At 45.9% G+C, this 23877-nt stretch overlaps 1 protein-coding gene across 1 annotated transcript; it reads left to right on the forward strand.

Annotated features, from left to right (window-relative positions):
* Positions 1 to 94: 94 nt before the first annotated feature.
* LOC130523674 (gap junction delta-3 protein-like) lies at positions 95 to 4113 on the forward strand. The gene is made up of 2 exons (XM_057029084.1): positions 95 to 470; positions 2155 to 4113. The coding sequence occupies exon 2, from the start codon at positions 2354 to 2356 to the stop codon at positions 3191 to 3193; it is 840 nt and encodes a 279-aa protein (XP_056885064.1). The 5' UTR covers positions 95 to 470; positions 2155 to 2353; the 3' UTR covers positions 3194 to 4113.
* The last annotated feature ends 19764 nt before the right edge of the window (positions 4114 to 23877 follow it).

Raw genomic sequence — 23877 nt, forward strand, 5'->3', positions numbered from 1 at the left:
GTCTGCCTGGGAGGGGAAATGTGAGACCGGTGCTAAAGGGAAACCAGTCATTAGGAGATCAGAATGGGCAAGTTGGCTTTACTGTTAAACCAGTGTGTAAAATGTAATTTTGAAGCTAGTTTAATCATCATTCATGCAGATTTCATCAGGAGTTTTGACTAAATTTGGATGCTTCGAAGGGGAACAGGAAAGTCTATGAATCGGAGGCTTCCTGCCACTTAGGAAGCTCTTTGAAACGCTCACCAAGTGTTTGCCTTTCATAGGCGTTCTCCAGGCCTCTTGATTGGAACTGATTAGGATGGAACAGGAATTTCCTCTAAAGTTGCCACCCTCACAATTATAAAGTTCCTGCAGCCCTTAAAGACTTTATGTTCTTGCTTTGATGCAGCTTTTACACTGGCTGTGAGTAGATGAAGCTAATGCCTCGGTTATGAAGGTTATCCAGTGAGATCTGCATGTTTCTGCATCAGGTAAATGGCGTTTTTCTTTGAACTTTGTGACCTCGAGCCATGACTGGTCTCAGGAAAGATTCTAACTGGTGAAGCTATATAACATCTCTGCTACACTGACTCATACAGCCTGACGATAAACCAACACTCGTGTTGATCAAAGTTCACTGTTATTCTTAGTCATCCCTTGTGATGATCTCACATTACAGATCAAACTTTGCTCTGTGATAAGGTGTATTTGCCACTAAGAGAACTTGGCATGTTTTCCTCTTCCTGGAGAAAAGGGCAGGAGAAATAATCTTTTCTCATCTACTGAAATGCTCAAACACGTGTGAAGGTGCTTGTTGCTGTACTTTGACGCCACTTTCTTCATTTCATTCACAACTTTAAGAGTGACTGCACTGATTATGTCAGGGGGCTACGTCAAGACTTTATATCTGTATCAAGGGGGAGGAAAAAAGAAACCTTGTGAAATGTCTATGCGTATAATGAAAAAAAAATCTTCCAATCAGTGACACATATTCTAAAAAATGAGTTTTAGTTTGCAAAACTTTGACTCATCCTGATTTCTAAAGCTTTTCTCTCTTTTCTTCTTAAATTTCAAAAACAATCATTGCTTTAGATCTCCCTTTATGTTGATTATTATTATTATTAAATCTTTGCTCACCAGTTTTGCTATTTGACACCCTCGAATGTTATAAGGGAAATTATGTTTTTTCAATTTTGACTTGGTTTCACCACAGATCACCAAGAAATAGTGAAACATTTAAGAGGGTGTCAATAATTTCCAGACCCACTGTGTGCTCATGTCCATATAGATGCTGAGTAAAGATTCTGCTCATTAGAGGAATCTTGAAGAATCTTGAAAGAAAGAATGTTGATTCAGTGTTTTTAGTTGGTTCTGAATATTCTTTAGTCAGGTTCATATTTCATATTTTGAATAATGCAGCTGCTGAATCTAAATCTTGAGCCCTTTGTGTGATACTACAGAGGTTATTAATTAACAGATTTGGTAGGTTTTTACCACCTGAAGAATATAGCCAGAGTCCGCCCGTTACTCTCTCAGGCCAGCACGGAGGTGCTGATGCACGCTTTTATCTCTTGTCGTTTAGATATTGTAATGCCCTGCTCTCTGGTCTTCCAAAAAAGAGCATCACAAACCTACAATTATTACAAAACTCAGCTGCACGGGTGCTGACGAGGACCAGAGGGCGGGAGCACATCACACCGGTTTTAGAATCGCTGCATTGGCTACACCACCTGCCAGGCTGGGAGATGTTTCCGGTCTACCGCTGGAGGTGCTGTCCCGTTGTTGACTCTGGCCTGGGTGGTTAGGGGGCTCTGTGCTTTGGTGTGGAGCCTCCGGTCTGTCCGGGTCGGGGTGGTCTTTGTGGCGGTACCACCTGTGGTCACGGACCGTGACCTCCCTCGGCCTGGTGGGCCTCCAAAGGTGGCGTCTCCTTCGCCTCAGGTCTCGGTGCCCAGCCATGTCTCAGCTTGCCTCAGCTTGTTTATGTGTGTGTGTGTGTGTGTGTCCTTTTCTTGATTCTCTTGTTCTCTTTGCTGTTTTTATCCTTTGTGAGGCACTTTGTGCTACCTAGCGTATAAAAAGTGCCATATAAATAAAGATTGAATTGAATTGAATTGCTTTATCACACTCTTTACTGTCTTGTTTCTAGTAATTCTGTTTCATTTTTGGTTTCAGACTTTCTGGAATCTGGACCTGTTTTACTACCTTTGACCTGCCATTCGATCCATTATCAGTGTTGAACTGGAGATACCGGTAATTAAACTTGCTTTAGTTTCTTTATGTGTCCAGAAGCAACTGTTTCCCTGAGTGGAGTGGCGGCACACGTCTCCCCTTTGCCAGGATCTCTAGCTAAAACCGTGAAAGTGCTGCAGACATGGGGGAATGGGGCTTCCTCGGTGGACTCTTCGACAGCCTCCAGGCTCACTCGCCCATGCTCGGCCGCTTCTGGCTCCTGCTCATGCTCATCTTTCGGATAGTGATCCTCGGAACTGTGGCCAGCGACCTGTTTGAGGACGAACAGGAGGAATTTGCCTGCAACACCCTCCAGCCGGGCTGCAAACAGGTGTGTTACGACATGGCCTTTCCCATCTCGCAGTACAGATTCTGGGTGTTTCACATCGTCCTCATCGCCACGCCATCGCTGCTTTTTCTGGTTTACACCATGCATCACCACAATAAGAAGAACTCCAAATTCAATCAGAGGTACAATGAAGACATCCGTTTAAGGAGGCTTTACATCGTCAACGTGGTGTTTCGCATCCTGGCAGAAGTTGGGTTTCTCGTGGGTCAGTGGCTGCTCTATGGCTTCAAGGTGGAGGCCCAGTTCCCCTGCAGCCGCTTCCCCTGCCCCTACACCGTGGACTGCTTCACCTCCCGCCCGGCGGAGAAAACCGTCTTCCTCTGCTTCTACTTTGTCGTCGGGGCGATTGCAGCCTTTTTCAGCTGTGCTGAGCTCTTCCACAGCTCCATAAAGTGGTTCTGCTGCAGCACGGAAGGAAGGCAGAAACAGAACTTGCCCTATATCAGCGACAACCTCCTCAACTTGCAGGAAGAAGAGACAGCAAAGGAGAAGCGGCAGATGAAGAATCCGCACGCACCCAACAGCGTGAGGCAGAAGAGAGGATCAGCGAAGAGCATCTCTAGGAAGAGCTCCAGTGGCGTCCACAGGCACATCGGTGGGAAAGTGGTGAGCACCAGGACATTCACGGTGTGAGCGCAGTGTTTGGATCAGACTCTTTTTTCATTAAATTCACTATTTAATATTTACATGACTGACCTTCGCTGGAAGATGGACACAAACTGGTTAGATTTAGTGAATAAAGATGAACTGGTTTGGTTGATGGTTTGATCGAAGGAATGGATGACACAAAAGGAAATACGCCACCTGGACACTATTTGGAGCTTCATCTTGAATTTTAGGTCAGTTGTGGCACATTTGACAGTTACAGATCAGGGTTAGTGCTTCATCAGGTTTGATGGTGCTGGAAGAACGTTTGATTTGTTTTAGATGGATATACATCTTTCAACTTTCAAGAAAGAGACGCAGAGATCATTTGCCGTTCACAAGCTTAGCTAAACTGAAGTACAGAAGCCCACCACAGGGGGCAGTGTGACACAGGATGTAAAAGTCTCTGTTAGAGTTTTACCTGATGATATGATGTTTCAATGTAGTCGCACCAACTATTTTGTGCGACTTTCACGAGGTCAGCATGTCCTGATGATGCTCTTGCACGTGGGTTTCACATACATTTCAGTCTTTAACTAGAATACAATCAACCAGAGTGTTATCTGACTGTGAGGTTATAAGGAATCCATACTGCTCCAACAGTCAACTTCATAAATGTGTTTTACCTTCTGATTCCTCGGTCTTAACTTGTACCATAAATGTTCTCCAGATATTCTCAAACAGAGGCGCTCCACACTCACACAACAGATGTTATTCCCAGTAAATCATCACGCTCTCACACAGTGACTAACCTCGTCCCATCGTGGAAATGATGAAGTGCAGATGTTTCCTGATTTTATTTAATAACACGGCGCCTCTCTAACAGATGCAGCTGTTTGTGCTTCCTTTGTTAAATGTGTTTTTCCACTTAATTATGAATAAATGCATGAAAAAAGCAGGGACGTCTCTAGTGTTCTAAATCCCAGGACATTATTCCCCATTATGTGTTCCCTGCACCGGCTCTCAGGTGCTGTGAAATGTGTGAAAGGCAATGTTCAGATCTTTTTTTCCATAGCTTCCAAAGTTTTGTTGGGAAATGTTTCATTTAAAAAAAAAACACACACACACAAATTATACAGCTGAGTCATCTCAATTTATACATCTGAAACCATTTAAGTTATATAAGAGTCATAAAAACTGAGGAACAGCGACACTTGCCTCTGATTTACTTTTATTGTTCTTTTAAGAGTTTTGCAGGAATCTGTGATCAAACAGTTCATCTAAAACTACTGTCAGACTATTATAATCAGTCAGTTTAGAGTTCCGCTTTGTTTTTGCTGATAATTGTTTCCTATTAAATTAACTCTAACCTCTAAAGTGTGGCCCCTGCAGACTCTATGACATGCAGTACCCTCCCTCGGCAGTAGGTGGCAGCAGTGAAATAGCGAACCAGTTGAGCTCGTCCTCTCTGTGACGTCTTCATCTAAAGCTCCATTATTACAGCCATAACATTCACTCTTCCATTCACCGGAGCTTGATTTAATATTTTCTCCCCCCCCCCTCCCTCGGGCCACGCTTCCTGACACGGCTAATGGTTCATTCTTCATTTCCGATAGAAGCATCGTAATGTCTGTCGCAGTCGTTCAGCCGTGGAACTCTTTATGTGTCTGTGAGGACTGAATAAAGCAGTTTATTTATTTTTTTTGCTGTAATGAGTTCTGCCTCTGATGATGAAGATGTTGTCTGAAGTCTGAAGCTCTGACAGATGTATGCGGCATCCGAGCAGGGAGGGATCTGAATACTCTCCAAAGAAGCTTAATTTGGACTCAGATTTCCCTTCCAGGACACACCAAACGTGCTTTTCCCTGGACACAATATATATGCATATTACAAACCTCTTTGATGTGAACGGAACAGAATTGGAAATGTGTTTTATGTAAGCGTTTGAGAAGGGAGGAAGGGAAAGTCGAAGAGGATTACTGTCAAAACTTTCCCCACTCTCCTTTTGTCTCCATCTACCTTTTCATGTCTGCCTCTTTCAAGATGGAAGTGTTCCTATTTCTGTCTTTCTCCCTCCCCTCCTCCTCAGACCCTCTCCCTTCATACTCTGCATATCTCTCTGTATGTTCTGGATCTGGGGAGGCCTCACTGCTGGAGTCTGTCTCGGTCTGGGAAAAAGGGAAAAAAAAATGTAGGTCATCTGTTTTCCGCAGCTTCCTTCACACCAGCGATGAGCAGAAGATAGAAATGATAACATCTTCTTCCTCCCCCCTCACCACCTAGTCTTCCTCAACCTTGAGAGGGGAGGCTCCCTGTGCCTCACCCCTCAATCAACCACCTAGGCCTTTTTTCACGGTGCAGATGGTTGACTGATGGCTCCCCAGGACATCTCTGAAGTCACACACGCTCCTCCTTCCACCTTATAGCACAGGGTGGTAATAGACGATGGAAATAGAATGTGTTCGTTGTAGTTTCCATCGTTCAGTCTGCAACTTTGCAGCACATTTAAAATCGACGCAACACGTCTGATGTTTCCCTCATTTTCCTTCCTGTTATCCAGAGGCCATTTTCTTTTATTTTTTTGCTTGGATATGCAGCTGCCATTTAGCTTAGCTTTGCAGAAAAAAAGAAAAAAAAAAGAAAGTGATAGAGAGGAAACATCCAACATCCAGCCTTCAACACACATATTTCTCATTGGTTCAGTGCTTGGTAAGCTGTGGGGGTGCTGATGGATGTTGGGACTAGCTGTGGACGCGACCCGGACCGGCTGTGTGTCACCAACTGATGCGGAGCGATCTGCCCAAACACACAGCGTGCGAATGGTGATGTATACGTCTCTGTGTCAGCGCCGGTGACCAGGGATCCAGGAGAGCTCATATCTCCCTCCTGGAAGCTGCTGAAGCGTGCCTGCAAGTTTATGGCGTCACCGAGGAACTCGGGTCAGCGCACATCACACCTCGGTGCTCCACCTCCTCCTCACCCACCCTCCATCTGTGCACTCCATCCATCCCTCCTTCCCTCCTTCCGCAACGTTTACGGCGCAGCACTGGCAACCCTCCCTCCATCTGTTTCCTTCACTTCTGCTTTTCCTTGCCTAAAGGGCAGGTTTGCGGCGCGAAGAGTGCACTGTCATCCAGATCCCTTTTCTCCCTCTCATCTCCCACCACGTTCTATCTCGTTTCGAAGGGAAAATGTTGTGTCAAGGCCTCAGAGCTCAGTCAGTCAGCCATGTTACACACAGTGACCAGAGAGAGGATGAGCTGACTGCTCTGCTCCTGCTGACACAACCGCTCTGCTGGAGAACCGTGATGCACCCTGACTGCGCTCACACCCCCCACTCTGACGGATTTGATTAAGTAACTTGCTATGGTTTGTAGCTTTGTGCGAGCCAGACTTGTATACTTGAGCAGGACGAGACAATGCGCCTGTGTTCCTAAAGAGCGCAGCTCCGAACATCAGGTTGCAACATTTCCCCCAACATGAAGACGCACTCTTCTGGGACAGGCAGAATTCATTTGGTTCTGATTAATCCTTCAATACTCCCCCCCACCCCCCCATGAATATTTGTAAGAAAGTGGGCAGGAAATGAATGCTCCATTGTGGCAGCAGAACCACAAACAGGAAAGACTAATGATGGATAAATGAACGGATGCCCTCGTGGAAGAAAAGGCGTTTGAAGACGCTCCTGGCATCTGTCAAAGCTCAGTAGGTGCTCACTTGTTTTCAGTGTGTGGGAGGTTATGGCGTGTGTGCATTTGTCTTCAAATACAGGTACCTTGTGTGTGTGTGTGTGTGTGTGTGTGTGTGTGTGTGGTGTGTGTGTGTGTGTGTGTGTGTGTGTGTGTGTACGTGCGCCCTGAGCTGTCCAGAGTGGTGTGCTCAGCAGTCGTGCTTGGCTGCACACTAACGCGATGTGACAGGGTAGAAATACCAGAACCGACCGCGCTCTCGCCCACCTATAATCGCCCCCCCAACCCCCCCACCGCCCTCCACCATCTCCCTCTCTGTTGAACCGCGCCCACGTCCCATTGGCTGTCTCCTTCTGTCTCTCTGCTTCTTCTGCTTGGAAACAGCCTCATAAACCCTCGCTGTTCTCCCGCTCCCTTTCTTTCCTCCTCACCCCAAAAAGTCACACCCCACTGGCTTTCCTTGCTCACCGGCAGCACCACGCGGGGTCCGAACATGCATCGGTGACATGGTTTCAAATGGGGTGCATTACGCAACACCCCATTATGCAACCGTGCATTCTCGTGCGCTCATCCCTGGTGTTCCGGAGAACTTGTTCCCATTTTCTTCCTTTTGTTCTCTCTGTCTGTCCGCATCTTCCCGCTGCTCAGTTAATCCTCTAAATGATGAACCAAGGTGACAGCCACAGTGGGGGACGAGTCATTTGACATTTGCAGCTGTCACAGTTTGAACCTTGACCTCTGCGCACTTCACAGCTGGTGACCTGATAAGACGAGGGGGGATTTAAATATCGCACTACGCTGGCGTCTAAAAAAAGGGGAGGAGCCTCTTTTAACCTTCAGAAGAAGTTTCTAGGGAAAGTTGATTTGGGCAGCACCTCGCTCCACGTTTAGACCTTCACACATTTTTATGCCTGGATGCTTCCACACGACGCGTCTCAACTGGAGCGTTTCAGCTCCCAGTGCCTTGCTCAAGGGCATTTGTGTTTCACTTGCTAGACGAAGAAAAGGCCATCCGTGAGTGCGGAATCACTTCAGACCTGCATCAGATCCACTAAAACTGCTTCAACTCCCAGCTGGCTGAAGGACCAGCAACAGTGGGGTCTTGATTAAGACGCTGTTTCGTTTTAACACAACATTCCAAACCCGTTTTTATAACTTGAAGCAGTATATGGCAAAACAAACAACAAGCTCTGCCCTTGTGTTTTCTAAAAGGTCAGGTTCAGCACAGAAGAAGGTCCCTGGATGGTTCTCTGGTTCCTGACATTCAGTCTAATGAGCTGTTATTATCCCGCTTTTCTTCCTACTAAACTGCGATTTGACGCTCTGGTGTTCCGGCACATGTGCAACCAGTTTCTCCAAATATGCTTCGTCCATCTTCCAGAATCTATTTTTACCCCTAAACCATGAATAGCTTGAATAAATGAGTGTTTAGTTTGAAAAAATCAGGCTGGAAGATGAAATACGGTAGCCTGACTAGCTCTCCGCTCCACTTTGACCTTTTTGTCTCCAAATATCTATATTGAGAGCGAGCGGCATCTCATATTTTCTTTCTGCATCACACTGCCTCTCACCTCTCATCTTTGCTGTGGGCTGACATACACTTTCCCCTCTCTTGCCTTCTCCTCCATCATCTCTGTTTCTCCTCTCCCGGCTGTATTTTTCTCTCTCCACAGGGAGTCAGCTGCATGCAGAATCATTGTGGATCACTGAGCTTCAAGACACAGTCGCTAAAAATTGCTCCATTTTCTTTTCAAAGTCATTTCTTTTTTTTCTGAGGCACTAGGAGGGTACAGACTGGTTTAATATGATGCGTGTTATTCCTGTTTCGGAATTTGTTCTGTGAGCTGATAGTTCAGCTGTTGCAGACTTGCGGAGGCATTTTCTGTCTTGGTATCAGAAAGTCAGGTCATGTTTGGGCTTTTAAGGCTTCTCAATTCCACATCCCGGGGACTTCTGTGAGCCATAATCAGTTCTGAGATTTAAAATTGAACCACTGATGAATGTAGAGTTCATCTATCAGGTTTGGGTTTCATGGCAGTCCAGCCCTGGAGGCATCCATCTTGGATCTTCTCCAGTTCAGTGGAGCCATTGGGTGGGGGGCACAGCCTGGTGGAGGCTGCATTTTGGCTCCCTTCCAGTCCAGTAGGCATGAAGCAGGCCTGCCAGGCTCCTGGGATTGCCCTTTACACCAGCTCCCCTGCCCTCAATTACCCGATTAGAGAAGCGAATTGCCTAACTGGACATATAAAAGACCATGCGGGGTCTGAGGAACGAGGATAAATCAGTGGTAACAGTAGTCGAGGAGAAACACCATGGAAGTGCTTGTGTGGATAAACTGTGGACTGGTGACATAAACCCCACAGAATCTATCATCATGCCCCCCCCCCCCCCCCCACTCCATTGCATGTGATTCACCTTCCACACACGTCTGTGACTAAAACACACACGGCCTGTGATGGATGTTTACGAGCCCATGTCAATTTTCCTCTTATGTGAATTTACTGTCACCGGATGATGAATGCACCCAATATCACTGCTTATTCATCTCATATATCCTCTATTGATAATGTCTCATAGACACCAATAGGTGTCATCCTTGTCCACCTCACTGGGAGCAGAGGCGATCCAGCTGGCAGGGACAGCTCCACCGTGCACACTGTGGTGTAAAACGACATGATTACCACAGCTAAAGTGAGCACTTCCTGTCACTCCAAGCTTTCCAAATAAAATCTCTGCATTTAGGTATGGATCCCCCGCATGCGTTCATGAATAAATCAACATTTTGCCCGAGGAATCTGAAGATGAGTCTGGGTGGAGGTGAAGCACGGTGGAGAAAGTCACCTCAGCTTTGTGGAGCATATGTTTGTGAATGTGTGTAAGATTGTGTAGAACTGGCACATTGTTAGGACTCTTTATTTTTTTAAACAAGGCAATGTAGTATTCGGACTGACTGAGTCAGATTGAGATTTGTCAAAAATGATGTAGCTCTATATGTACCCACAAGACAAGGTAATGCTACGTGTGTGTGTGTGTGTGTGTGTGTGTGTGTGTGTGTGTGTGTGTGTGTGTGTGTCCGTCCTTGTCGTGGCCATGGTCCTGCAAGCGACCCACATCAATTCATAAGGCCTCTGCCCTTTTCCCGAGGCTGCCTGGGAAATGTGATGTGACATGTGGGATGAGCCAGACGGAGCGAGGGGTGAGGTTAGGAGGGGGAGGAAATGGGGTAGGTGAGTGCAGTTGTTGCTGGCTGATTCTAGATGACGCTAAAATAAACTGAGAGACGGGCAATTTCAGGCCTGTTCACAGGGAGGAAAACCCCCTTAAACACCTTAGTGAAACTCAGTGACACAAACAGTAAATATTAGACATATTTACATACATCAAAAAGAAATACACCTTAATAACAGTAATCAACTACGGCAAAAGAAACTGGTGATTTTTTTTAAAGAAAATGGAACCAGCATCTAGTTTCCATGAATTATATTTTTTGGGATTTTGCTCTGCTGTATCTTATGTTTAATTAGCGCATTAGCACGTTAGTATGCAAGAATAATATGGTAAACAATACGACATCAGAATATAAAAATCTTGCCTTTTGGTTTGTCACTGTGATGTTATTAGTAAAACAAAACCAGCTTCTCTGCGAGTGAAAAAGTGACTCCAGACTTGCTGTTGGGGGGAAAATGAGAATATTTAATTCACTTACAACATTCAGTGACAGTATGATGTGGTGTGCACTCCCTCGTGCCCATAATGAGCAGCAGATGAGGAAGCGGGTGAGGGAGGGGATTGACAGGCAGGAAAAACAAAAGACAAGGTGAAATCTCCTCATGTGACACCTATAAATCTGCAGATCTCTGGGGAGTGCTTAGCACAGAAATAAATGAGATGGGGAGATGGGGTGAGGACGAGGCAAGCGATTTAAATTAAAGTGATCAAAGGAGGGAAAATCTTCCGTCCCAGTGATTCTGACCCAGGTGAGGGGATTGTTGAGTGCCGAGTGTGCCGCACACGCAGGTGCTGCGTTGTTCCACACGCGCTGATATAGCTGCACGGACTGCATGGTAATGTACGCGCCCTCCCCTCCCCCAGTCCCGTTCTAGTGCTACCAGGATGAGTGTGTTCCATATGTATGTCAGCTCCCATCACTCAGCGACACAGGGTCGGGGGGCTGCACACACTCTCTTTTTGTGTTCACGTCTCTCTGCTGAAGCCTGAGCAGCTCCGGCCTGGGGTGAGAGCAAAGGAGTTGCAGTGCTTTTTTGGTGAGGACGTGATCGATGGGAGCTTTGAGGAGGAGTGGATGGATGGAAATAATATTCTTTTAGTGGTTTCAGCTGAGACTTATTGGTTTACAGCTATCATCCATCCCCTGCCTTACTTACTTTATAGCTCTTTCTGTTTCTTTTCCCTCCTTATCACGTTTCCATATTTCCAAACTGCTCGCTCTCTCTCTCTCTCTCTCGGCTGTCAGTTCCCATCCTTCCACACTGCCACACCCATGTGTTCTTTTACACCCTACTCCTGCTGGCCCCAGACTACAGCGTCCTAGACCTTAGTCATGTGACGCTGACCTGCTATGTTTTACAAGGCTGCAGTGCAATGAAGGGGCCTCGCAAGGGAAAAGGCTGCGTTCAACAGCGGCAGGAAACAAAGCATAGCTCGGAAGGGTGTGTGTGTGCATAAGCGTGTGTGTGTGTGTGTGTGTGCGCGTAAGGGTGTGCGTTTGTGTGTGTGTGACTGCATGGGGGTGGGGGTCAGGAAGCAGTATTTCAAGCCATGGAACCCCACTGTAAAAAGTTTGACATTAAGGAGCAGTGTGTTTGAAACTGCTGCGTTGTCTCCCGGAGATGATTTGATCTTTGATCAAAGCGAGCTGGAATTTTTCCACGTGGCTGATGTTACAGCTTTCAGCTCTTATTGACGTGCTTCGATAAGCACTGGCTTCTAATCTCAACCGCCTTTCTTGCTCTGTTTTTATCTCCTCTCACAGTGGGATTTCTAAATTCTTCTTGTTTTTTTTGTTTTTTTTAACGACACGCACAAAAACCAAAATAGAGAATCAGCCGTAGATCTCCATCCACACAACGAAAAACAAGAACAAAATGGCCCCAGGGTTGGAACTCTTTTGGAGCTGCACTCACACATCTGAACATTATCTCCTCTCGTCCAACCCTAACCCTAACTGTCATCAATTCCCCGTCAGGTTGACCTCCACGATTGCCCAGCTCGGTTACGAGCCCTCGCAGCAATAATCTATGGCTGCAGACGCAGACGTATCCTGTTATCCCTGCCTCCAAGCCTCCTACACACAAACACACTCGCGCACAGCACAAGAGATTCCACACAGAAAATATACATGACAGATGACCAAAGATACTTATGGGGACATAGAGGTGGACACACACACACACACACACACACACACACACACACACACACACACACATCTGTGTCAGTCTTGGGAGGTTTTTGGACATTAACAGAGAGCAGCCCAGTCCAGGCTCTCGGACCGCCGCTGTTCCCCCTCTTTGTTCCCCAAATCAGGAACAGCTGTGCTCCTCCACAGTTGTAAGTCACTCAGTGGAAATTTAAAAGCCATTAAGCGAGCCCCTCACTGCTACCCCACCCCTCTCTGCGCACCATCTGAGTCTGAGCACTTCTGAGTCTTTCCCGGTTATCTGCATCTGCACATGGAGGCATTTGCGTGCACGCTTGTGCGTACATGTTGGAAGTTGAACGTCCCCCCTCGGCCCTGCACAGTCCATTTGAGACAGCCCCTCTTACAGCAGCCCTCTTGGTGAATCACCATGTTTTCAAGAAGAGACTCTTGCCGTGTCTCTTAAACACTTTGCTGTATTCTAGTCATGGCTAGGGCTGGTGGGGGTGGCGGTTGGGTGGGTGGGGGGGCATATAAGGTTATGTTGTCTTCAAGTGTGAAACAACAAAAACAAGGCCCTGCTGAAATAGCTTGCTGCTTGTCCACTTTCTTGGCTTAGCCAGTGAATCACCTTGCCAGGAAAAAACAACAAGCCTGGAGCCTTTCATAAGACGAGCTCATCGAGCTTGACTCTGCAGACTCAGGCACAGCTGCATGCACAAATACACACCATGAGCAGATGTTACCCTGAGACAGACGGAGAATGTTAGGGAGAGGAGCAAAGCGGGACATATCGAGGCTTTGAGATTGGGCCATGAGATGGAGAGCTGGGTTGGCTGCCAAAAGTGAAATCTATGGTTCTTTCTGGTGTTTTTCTTGTGTCCCACCTCCACCTTTCCTCCCTTCCATATCGCCTGTGGAGATCTCTCATTTCCTGCTGGGCCCAATGTTGATTTCATACTGGAGCCTGTGGCTTAATCTGCGAGATGGGTAAGGGGGGCGACGAGGGGAGGTGAAGTGTGGGGGTATTTGAGTGGAAGCCAAAAACAACCTTCACCACCAACTCTCTGCATTTCTCTGGGTTAGATTTGTTAAAAAAAATGTAAGGAGCTCCTCCAAACCTGCGAAAGGCTGCGATGCACAGGCTGTTTTACAGTCGCCTGACCTGGATATTATGCACAACCCCCCCATTATCAACCCTCATCAGAATAATTATCAGGACATCTCACCCCAAATTAGGTGGAAAACTGGGTTTTGTGGATGATATAAACCCTCCCTGGCTAAGACAAACATGATGGAAAATCATGCCCCCAGAAAGACAAGTCAACTGAAGTGTGTCATGAGCAGCGATACAGAGCTCAAGGTTTTCTTTGGGCCTTAGAATTCCACAAATTCCAATTCAATCACACCGCTGTGGAATTCCAACCCGGTTTGCCCCCACCTTGCCACTCACAGGAGAAAGAGGATGCCCTGCCAACACCCTAATAAGACACCGCCAGGAAACCCCCATAAGGGGTGGTTAATTCTTTCCAGGCCCTTCCCATTCATTTGAATCTGTGGCATAACAGAACACACCACATATTATCTCGCTGCAGGGGAGGGGGGGTCTGATATCACTGAGGTGTTTTGGTGTCATTAAGACTTTCTGTGTTGCAAAGCTATCCCACAGATGACGGAGTTGAGGATACGACAATTGGTGCCAAAAACACAAACCTGGATGAACGGGTGGAGGAACGACATATGAAAGACTGTTATAGTAAAAAGAGCTGCTTCATTTTAACAAGAGTAAAATTGGGATTCAGCTCTAATTAGAGTCACTCCCAAAGTGTCACTGTGACCTTCTGAAATCACGGACCCCTACAGGAGCAGATGACACACAGCTAGCTTGATGTTGTAAACAGCTGTAGGTGGGGTTTCACAGTGCCACTTCCACTTCTATGATGTCACTTTGGCTTTGTCTTGTGATGTTAAATGACTTTGTCAGCATAGGAAATCCAAGTGAGCACAGTAAAAAAAAATAGCTGACCGCCCCCAGTGGTAGACAAGATGAGAATAAGTGTACAGAATGAGAAGTTCAACTGTTGGATCTTGGCAGGATTGACCAGTGATTCACACAGACTTGCGTGCGATGCGTTTTGTAATGCTCAGATTACTGTGGCATGAGGCCAGTTGCTGCTCTTCACTTCCTTTCGCTTGTCGCTGGATGAGGCCTTTTAGACAGCTGAACAGCTGCAGCCTTCAGCTTTCACTTCCCCTTCTATAAAGCCACACACTTCTTGGTAACCATAACAAGTTCCCTAATCTTAGCCTCTCGTGCCCTTTGTACCCTCCCACGCATGCTGGCACATGCACACGTGCTCCAACTGGCACACAGTATATCACACATATATAGGAAACCTCAGTCACCGTGCTCCATTTGTGCCACTCTAGTCTCTCTCCGACTGGACGTAACTGTTGTAGCAAACTGACGGTATTTATAGATTTACCGGTAGTGGTGACAGGTTTTTCGGTCATTCAGTTATAAGATTTTATTCATAAACACTTAAAATTTAAAACACATTTGTCCATTTGTCTGGGAGGCTGCGGCCATTATCTTCCTGAGTTCATTGGTGACCTGAGATGCTCTTAGTGTGTGCGCAACACACATATACAGTTTTATATGCAGTGAATTTGGCATGCTGCTGGCAAAACTCACACACTCACAGGGGCGCATCCACGCGCACGTGCACACACACTAACACACAGAGGCATTGCGTGACTGAGGCTTCACACCTCTCTCTGCTCTCTTTCACTACACGAAGACATAAAAAACTTTCAGCCACAGTAATGTGAGACATGTGTGTGTATGTGTGCGTGTGTGTGTGTGTGTGTGCGCGTCTGACTGTCCCCATGTTTTTGCTCTGCATGCCTGCACAGTCTGAGTGGTTCTGCTAGCTAACATCATTTCTGCTCTGATCTTCTGCTCCTTTGACACAAGATAAACATATAAATTAGGCTGCCTCATCCTTCCATTTTACAAATAGGTTGCTCATCTTAGCCATCAAATGATATAATCCTCTTATTTTATATCAATAAAAGTTGATTATGCCGAACGTGTCTTTTAGATGGTGACTGACCCTGACAAGGGCTGAAGAGCTCAGTTTTGCCATCTTGTGGGAGGCAGCGGCCAGGTGGACTGAGCCGTTCGAACCATTATACCTGTGTGTCCAGTTGAATCGTCCTGTTGGCTGGGTTAGCCTTTAAATAAATGGGGACACTCAGGGATTGATAAAAATCTATATTTTGATTAGTTGTGGTGGTCCAATGCATCCTTTTTTAGCTGCACAGGGAATCCTTCAGCTGAGATAAGAAGAGAGGACTTCCTGTTTTGGTTTTGTAGCTGGATGGGCGTCTGTGACAGCCTGTCAGCAGGTCAGACTTGTTACTCTTTTCCATTATTTTGACAAAAATGTCTCCATTATTGCATGATTTGCTCTTTCATCCTGGACAGGCGTTTGTGTTCCCCCGAGGACAGCTCAACCTGACTCCGCTGACATTTCCTCCATTGATTTCATGCGCTTCTCATTTGTGGTCGTGTCTAAAACATCCAGACAGTCGTTGAATGGATTACTGTAAAAATTGGTACAGAATGTACTGTAAAACAACAACAAAACAACTACAACAACAAAAACAAAACTATTTAGTTCTTCAAGTCCTCAGTTGATTTGTGAGCTTTTTGTCCTTTAAATAAAATCAAGCTTCGCCGCATTTTTTCATATAGATTGCAGATTATTGACTTTTTCCTTATTGATAAAATGCTTCAACACGTCCGTGTCTTTAATCAAAGCTGATGCTGTGTCTAGTCATTCGCTTTTAAAAGCCTTGAAGCTAACTGTAGTCCAACCGGACGGTATTGAAAACACTGGGACGCTCTGTTTGGCTGCACTGAATCATGTAACGTGATAATAAATAGACTCTTTTGTTGGGAACACTTCAGCGTGCATCTGAGGTCTGATCGCCCTTCAGTCAAACTTAAGCACGGACTTGAAAGTGTGACATTTCTGTTGTGGTGCCGGAACATGTGGTGGCCAGAATTCCCAGAGAGGATGTCTTTTTTTATTTTTTTACAAAAACCAACATATGTTTAATTTGTGGTGACATCCCATTAATACCACTTGTACTCCCAGTCCCACCACTTGCCTATAAAGTAGAACGTGCACCACAAGAAACATATTTAAAACAATACCAAGTCAAAACAGCTATTCTCTGCACATCTTATATGTTTATGGTTTTTCCCAGGGGAGGGGCTGTTACACTGGGGGTTAATGGGGTGACTTTAAGCTGGATGTGGGCTCACCAGGTCTAGAGGAGCAGTTTCCAAATTGTAAATATGATCAGGACAACCCACACACGGTCCTGTTCTGAAAAACGCCTCTTGAATCGGTTATGGTTGTGCCCCCACCCACCACCCCAAACATACCAGCCTCTCCCCTTTTCCTTTCCTCTTCATGTTTCCTGTTGAGCTGGCTAGACTCCTTTGACAGATTTACAACTCTGGGGTCAAAGTTTTCCGACAGCAGCAGATAAATCTTACACCACCCCCTCCCCCTAACTCCTACACCTGAGTTGGAGTCTTATGCTGCCCCACAAACCCCAACCCTGCCCCCACAGACACACACGCATGCACGCTCACATTCTTTAGTGTGTGAGGTTTTAAGAACACCTCTGCGTGTGCACCTCTGCGTGCATCTATGTGTTTGAGGATGTGGGTCATCTATAGCGTGTGTATGTGTGTGTGTGTGTGTGTGTGTGTGTGTGTGTGTGTGTGCGCCTTGCAGCCTTGTGGTTAACAGAAGGGGGCAGGACATTGTTCTTAAACCACAGGCTCTTTGTGTTCTAGTCATTCTGTTTGATGAAGGAAGTCTCCATATTTCCACTCCCTCCATCATTTCTTTTTTCCAGTGTGGTCCCAGTGCGCTACTCACTCAAACTGTCTCCACTCCTCCCCCAGATAGATAAGAAGGCCGGGAGTACCCGTTTCATTCCACCGGCATGCAATCATTTGCGTATTCTTTGTTCTGCCGGTCCCTCTCCTGTCTCCACCCACCCACAATAACAATAATTTCTCTTAATTTTCCTGTCTCCTCTCCTCACATCTTTCTTTGTAGACTTTGGAGAAACAGAATGTCTGGGGACCATTTTTTCCCCCTACTCTCGTCTTTGTTCCAGAGCAGCAAGCAAACATAATCAATATCCAAAATCTTTATCCAAAGATTTCAGGTTTCCTAATTAAATCTCACATTACTTTTCCTTGTGTTTGTCAGCTTTCTAACCATTCACCCCCCCCCCCCCCCCCCCCCCCAACCTCCCATTCATTTCCTTGCAAGAAGGAGGGGTGACTATTTGGTTTGGACTAGTGACAGATCTAGAGGAGTCGCGGCTGTATTTTAGTTCTTTGCAGTGAAATCAATCGATGCAAACCTGCAGGATCCACTTGGGTTTTTCCCCTGTGGCACATGCCGACATGGCGCAGTCGGGATTTCTGCAACACACACGTGTGTTCGTACCCTTCCGTTGGATCGATGATCGCGATTGAACCGGCGGTCAACTGGCAGCCAGTCCTGATCAATGGTAGCTTGGCTGGTGACCACAGAATGTGGAGCGCTGTCACTCAGCATGCGAGTCAAAACGAGTCCTTCATCAGGTCAATCGCATTTGACGGGAAGTATATTTTTTTATGGCATCATGTTTCATTTGGCTCCCGCTGCATCGAGCAAATCTTGAGGTGTTGCCTACAGCACAGCAGATTGGTCATGCATGCAGTCGTGAAAGCTCAATTTAGAGCTTTCCAAGCCAAGTTAAGTCAACACTCTGGTTTTTCTGCATTACTTTAAAAAGACTTAAAGTACAAAATCATGATTTTGACCTTGTTAACATATTTTTATGCACTATGGGAGACATTACAGCCAAAATAAGCAGTTAATGTTCCGTCTGCTTTGTTTCTATATTCCAATAACATCAGTCCCCAAGACATGATTTCAGAGAGTAGATTCTTCTTTGGAATCTGTTGCTGGTTCGGATCTTTTCAGATTGAGACCAGGAAGTCTGGGATGGAGGCACTGCCACCTTATCCTGCTGACATCACATTGAGCTGCAATCTGGAGCTGGGGAGTTTCCACTCAGGCTCCCGTAGTTACCAACAGGGGAGGAAAATCAGTGATGATGTTTCTGCATATTATCGTCACATTAAATAATCAAGGCTGATGTTGTTTGATGAAAATTAATCCCATGCGAACACCAGCACAACCCAAACTAAAGAGAGAGAAATTTTAACGGAGTGGTGAGATAACGAGGGGCGTGGCTATTTCCTTTATTGTCGTTTACCACCAGGGGGCAAAAGATGACACTTCCATTCTCCAGATAAAGGTATAGATCTTTATCTCCCCATAGAGCTGTTTTGTAACGTGCTCACTGACACTATGAGTCAATTCAACTTTATTTGTCTAGTGTCTGTTACAGTCCAGAAACCCAGAGCCTAACCCTTGAACAAGGAACAGTGGCAGGAAGAACTCCCTTTTAACAGGAAGAACCTTTCAGCAAGACCAGGCTCATATGAGGTGACCCTCCTATTGGATAGGTCATCCTCTTTCGCAACTGTTACAGACACACACACACACACACACACACACTGGATTAGCTGGAAACATAACAAATATTACAACATATCACAGGCCTTGTGAAACATGGTACGGGCCACGGTGTACGTTTCGTCAAACGACATTGGATCTTTACGAGCCCCCTCGGTACGGTTTCTCCCCCAACCCTCATCACACACTCATGCCACAGGAACGCGCAACACATAGGCATGAATAGAAGAGACAAGTGTCGGAAACAGGGAAATAAAAAGAGAGACCGGAAAGGCTCGGGTCAAGCGAGGTGGGGGTGGAATGGTACCATCTGACTCTCTCCAGGGAAATCTTATCAGTGGAGTGGGGGGAGATGGCTTTCCACTGGAGCGAAAGATTGGGATGAACACGTAGAAGGTAGGGGGCTTTAGGGGATTAACAGCTGAGAAAAGTTGTCCTCTTCCAATCTCTCGCTCACTCTCCTCTGTTCCATCCCCCTTTTCTGCCAACTGGACACGCTCTGTATATCTGAAGTCCCCACATAACCTATCCGGAGTTTTTATGGTCTTTTCACAAGACCTGTTATTGGATTATGGCTCGCTCCAAAGACTCTCACTTTTTCTCTCATGTTCTGCCCTCCCCCTCTATTACTCGCTGCATTGCTCATTTCTTTTACTTCTAGATCACTCTTCCACACTTCCCCTTCCTCTCATTTGTGTCGGTGTTTGTTCTTGTGAAGAAAAGAGAGTAAGTGAGCTAATGCTGTAGTCTGATGTGCTTTTTTGGCTCGGTGCTGCACCTTGTGCCAGTCCAACGTGAGCCATGATATCAGGCGACAGGCCGGTTTTCCGTTTCAAGAAGCCCGTGTCTTCAAAATGGAGCTGAAGCAAGAAAAAAAACGAGTGGAAAGGAGGGTGGAGAGTGACGGGAAGGGAACAGTTTATCAAAAAATAATAAGATGTGTAGATTGAGGGGGTTGTAAGTTGAGGAATAAGGAAGAATGGGAATAAACGTCCAACTTTGAAATGCAGCTTTGAAAAGCAATGGTCAAGAGGGTAAACCACCCACAAGCAGGCGTGCAGCAGTCAGCTGTTCTATGAGATTCAGTGACCTTCCAGAGAAAAACTTTGATGTTAACTTTGCATGATTAGTTTGGCTGCTGTACTGTTTGAGAGAGAGAGAGAGAGAGAGAGAGAGAGAGAGAGAGAGAGAGATATGGAGGGAGGGAGGGAGAGCGAGTATAGACTACATTATTGAAACTAGGACAGTCACTGTCTAGATATGTGGACTCATGTTCCCTTTTCCAACCATTATCCCAGAGGAGATAGCCTACCTGTCTGTTCAGACACGTCACTGTCTGCAGTTCTGTCTTCACAGTTAATCTTTATGCTTCATGATCAAATATTTTGGGAAGTGATACCATATGACTGAGGAAAAAAGGATGTAAGTATTCTTAATTATTATTATTATTACTATTATTATTATTATTGTTATTATTAACTATTCTTAATTATTAATCTGCATTCATCCACAGCTAACAATAGTGTTTTTTGTCCTTTTTATTTATTTAGGAAAAATGCATCTCTGATGCTTAATGTAATTTCATGTAATTTTCTAAAAATAGGAACAATTTGATCAAGAGAGAGAGCTGAGTGTGGAGTTTAATGCAGCACATTTAATATCGGCCTTGCTGACAGTCTGGAGAGGATATATGTCAGTGCAAGGCAACTGTCCTGAGTGACTAAGATAACATAACCCCCTCCCCACCGGAGGACAGACAATGGTGGTGGTGGTGATGGCAGTGGCAGTTGGGGTCTGAGAGGCTTCTGAGGCTGCCAGTGAATGAGTCAGTGAAGCTGGGGAGAACAGCTGATGCCTCCAGAACCCAGACAATGACAGCAGGAAGTGAACACGCAAGAGAGAAATCGACCAATTGGGGCTGAAGAAAGCAAATGGGACAATTAGGACACATAGTTGGTTATGAGATCATCTGGGACACGATATCAACACTCAGAGACCTAAAATGAAGCATTTTACTCTGTATACTCCTGTGCTTTTTATTCTGGCTGCTTCGGGTCATTCCAGCTATGGCCAGGGGACAGGAGGCCAGCAGGAAAACCACAAGCAGCATTTGCAACCCATAATTCAGCGCGTGTAGTGCCACTTAGAGATAAAACCAAAATGAGTCCTGCAAGCATATATAATTCTACACGTGCATGAAGCATGCATGATAATGACTAGATGGGATGGATCTACAGACGATGCCACATCGGCAGGGGCCCCTGTGCAAACGTTGGTAGTTCTTTTTATTGAATTTGCACACTCTATGGCCGGATGATATACTTCATCATCAGAGCAATTCAAATTTTCAGACCTACAGGAAGAGAAAAAACAAGAGAAACAACACTGTATTTGGGACAGAAACACATCAGTATAAGAATTATGGGACTACATTTTATGTATTGAGGTTGATTAATTTGTTTACTCGTCAAAGAAAATGTCCTGTCCTGTTACTGCTTTTTCCCACAGCTTTGCTGTTTTTCTCCTGTAGGGTACGATTGTCTGTGCTTGGCTCGGGCCACGGTGACATATTACCTGCCAGCCTCTGGAGGGTGCATGGTAATGTATAACATCTGTGCAGCAGAATAAACTGTAACACAAAATGAGTCAGTGCCTCTGAAATGCAATATTTACAGTACCAGCTGCGATAAACTATACTCCACTATATAAACTTCTCCACAAAATACATTGTTGCACTTGAATTGGATTGTTCTATCTTGCGTTCCCCTTATAAAAACATTTATTTGTCTATCAGAAGAGGCAGCGCAAAAATATGTGCATGAGTGAGATATGAAACTGGACAAAAAGTTACACAACTCCAAGCAGGATATGAAAAGGTTTTGTAACCGTAACTGCCGCCCTTTTGTTATCATCTGTGTGAGGATAAGTAAAGTTAACATGCAGGAGAAATGTGAGAGAGGGGTCTGGCGCAAACACCAAAGCTTTGTGTCATCATGTGCCAGCCTACCTTTTGCCTTCACTCTGCCTGGCACCACGACTCCGTTAGCATCATGTAGCACCTGGCGCTAATCCAGTCAGGGCAGAGTGACCTTAATCTGTGCCTCTGTCACTGAGCTCTGCACACATCTGGCCATGCCCTGGTGCAACCAACACACGGGCCTTCAATCCTCCTGTGGCAGGCGTGATAATCCCTCACTGTTTTTACAGCCCCGCTCCGAATTCACTACAGGTTAGCCCTTATTAAACTGCACTCGGTAATCAGCCCTGGCACAGTGAGCGGCTCAACTTTGTTGCAGATTACCATGGAAACATGGCACTCTTTCTCCACGGTTACACTTCCTTCCTTTGTCCATCTATTACTGGATAATTCGAACTGTAAAAACAAAGAGGTGGATCAGAATAGAATGGGGTCAGGAAGTGCATGTGCGCCTTGAGGAAAGAGTCAGTTCTTGCTTCACCTGCAGCCCCTGACGGGGGTAACAGGTGGATAACCAGGCAGTGAACTGTCCTTGATGATGCCTTGTGTTTTCTTGAGGTGGCAGGAGGAGCGGAGAGGGGTCTCAATGCCATTTGGCAGCATAGATTACCCTCTGTAGCCTCCTCTTTTCTGCACACACTGTAATAACGTATGTCAACAGGCCTGCAACGCTTGAAAGTCAGCGGCAGATTAGTGCTCCCACTGTTCTTCCTGAGGACACCCAGGAATTGTACCCAACACCGGGGCCTCTTGATGACAGTTGGAATGCTCTGCATCCAGAAAAAGATGAGGACACCCCAGAGACCTGAATGCATGGACCGTCTGAGGGTAGAGGGGGGTTGGTGTGTGTTCTGTTCTCCCTGTCTGGGATGATCACTTATGTTGTTGTGGTGTCCAGTGTCAGATTATTTACTAAATTACAGGCGTGAGAGCTACAGGGCCACTGACTGTGCTGCAGCCTTTACTGCCTGGAGCCCCCACCTCACATCATGCTTCCGCTCGGTTAGGAATGGGGTGCTGGAATCTGGTGGGGGCAGGGCTGGAGTGGATGAGCATTGTGACGGGAACAGTTCGGCTCCTCTTCCGGGACACACACTCATGTTCCCCGTTGTTGCATCACAGCCTGTAGTTTATGATGCTCTCAAGCTGCCTCAGCTGCCATTTAATAGGACCGTAGAGGTCACGAGAGCATGCAGACTCGGCCGTGCGTCCAGCTCTGTCATGACGCGTCTACGACGACGCAGTTCCAAACACTTTTCAAACATGTCTGGCAGCCTTCGAGACTCTGAATGATGTGTTCTCTGCTGAATGCTCACCACGGAGCGTACTTCATCGCATTTTCATGTACGGTGGGTCACCATAGTGGGCACTCGATCCTGCCAGCGGAGACCATGTTTCCCTTTTTGGCTTATTTACCCTGCCTGCATGACATCATCGGACACCACATATAGTGTCACCCTGTAGCACTCGAAGCACTGAGAAGTCGACTGTCTGCGTGCACACGAAGATTCTCATTTGAAGTTTACATTATTTATAATATTGTCAGGCTCATAATGATATAAAGGAAGTTAGTATTTGGAACGTTTACTTGCGTTTATCATGTTTTGGAATTTTGCACACATCTCAAAATACACAGTAACCTCACGCTTATCGGCATGAATCCCGTTATTATTTCACATTTAAACTGTCAAGAAAATGTGTTGCTCAAGCCAGCTGTTATTGCTACTGTCAGTTCACCCAAAGGCAGGGCTGTGGAAGACCAGCATCAAACTGCTTCTCTTTGATTTCCTTCTCCTTGCAAAGAGATCAGGACAATGATTTTTCCTTCTTCGCTTCATTTAAATGAGATCAGTAGCGGGCTCCTCACAGATCACTGGGAGATATTTGCGGATTACTTCTGCCCCTTCAGTCAAGCTCTCTTTCCCATTTGTAACCCTTTGGAAAAGCAGCACGAGTCGCGGATCAGTAACGTTGGATTGTACTAATGTCCTGTGATAAAACCATTGCAGCAGCATTTTTAAAAATAATTTAAAAAATACACACCATAGCAGACAAACCCT

Source organism: Takifugu flavidus, chromosome 1, assembly GCF_003711565.1.
Source record: "Takifugu flavidus isolate HTHZ2018 chromosome 1, ASM371156v2, whole genome shotgun sequence".
Taxonomy (NCBI): Eukaryota; Metazoa; Chordata; class Actinopteri; order Tetraodontiformes; family Tetraodontidae; genus Takifugu; species Takifugu flavidus.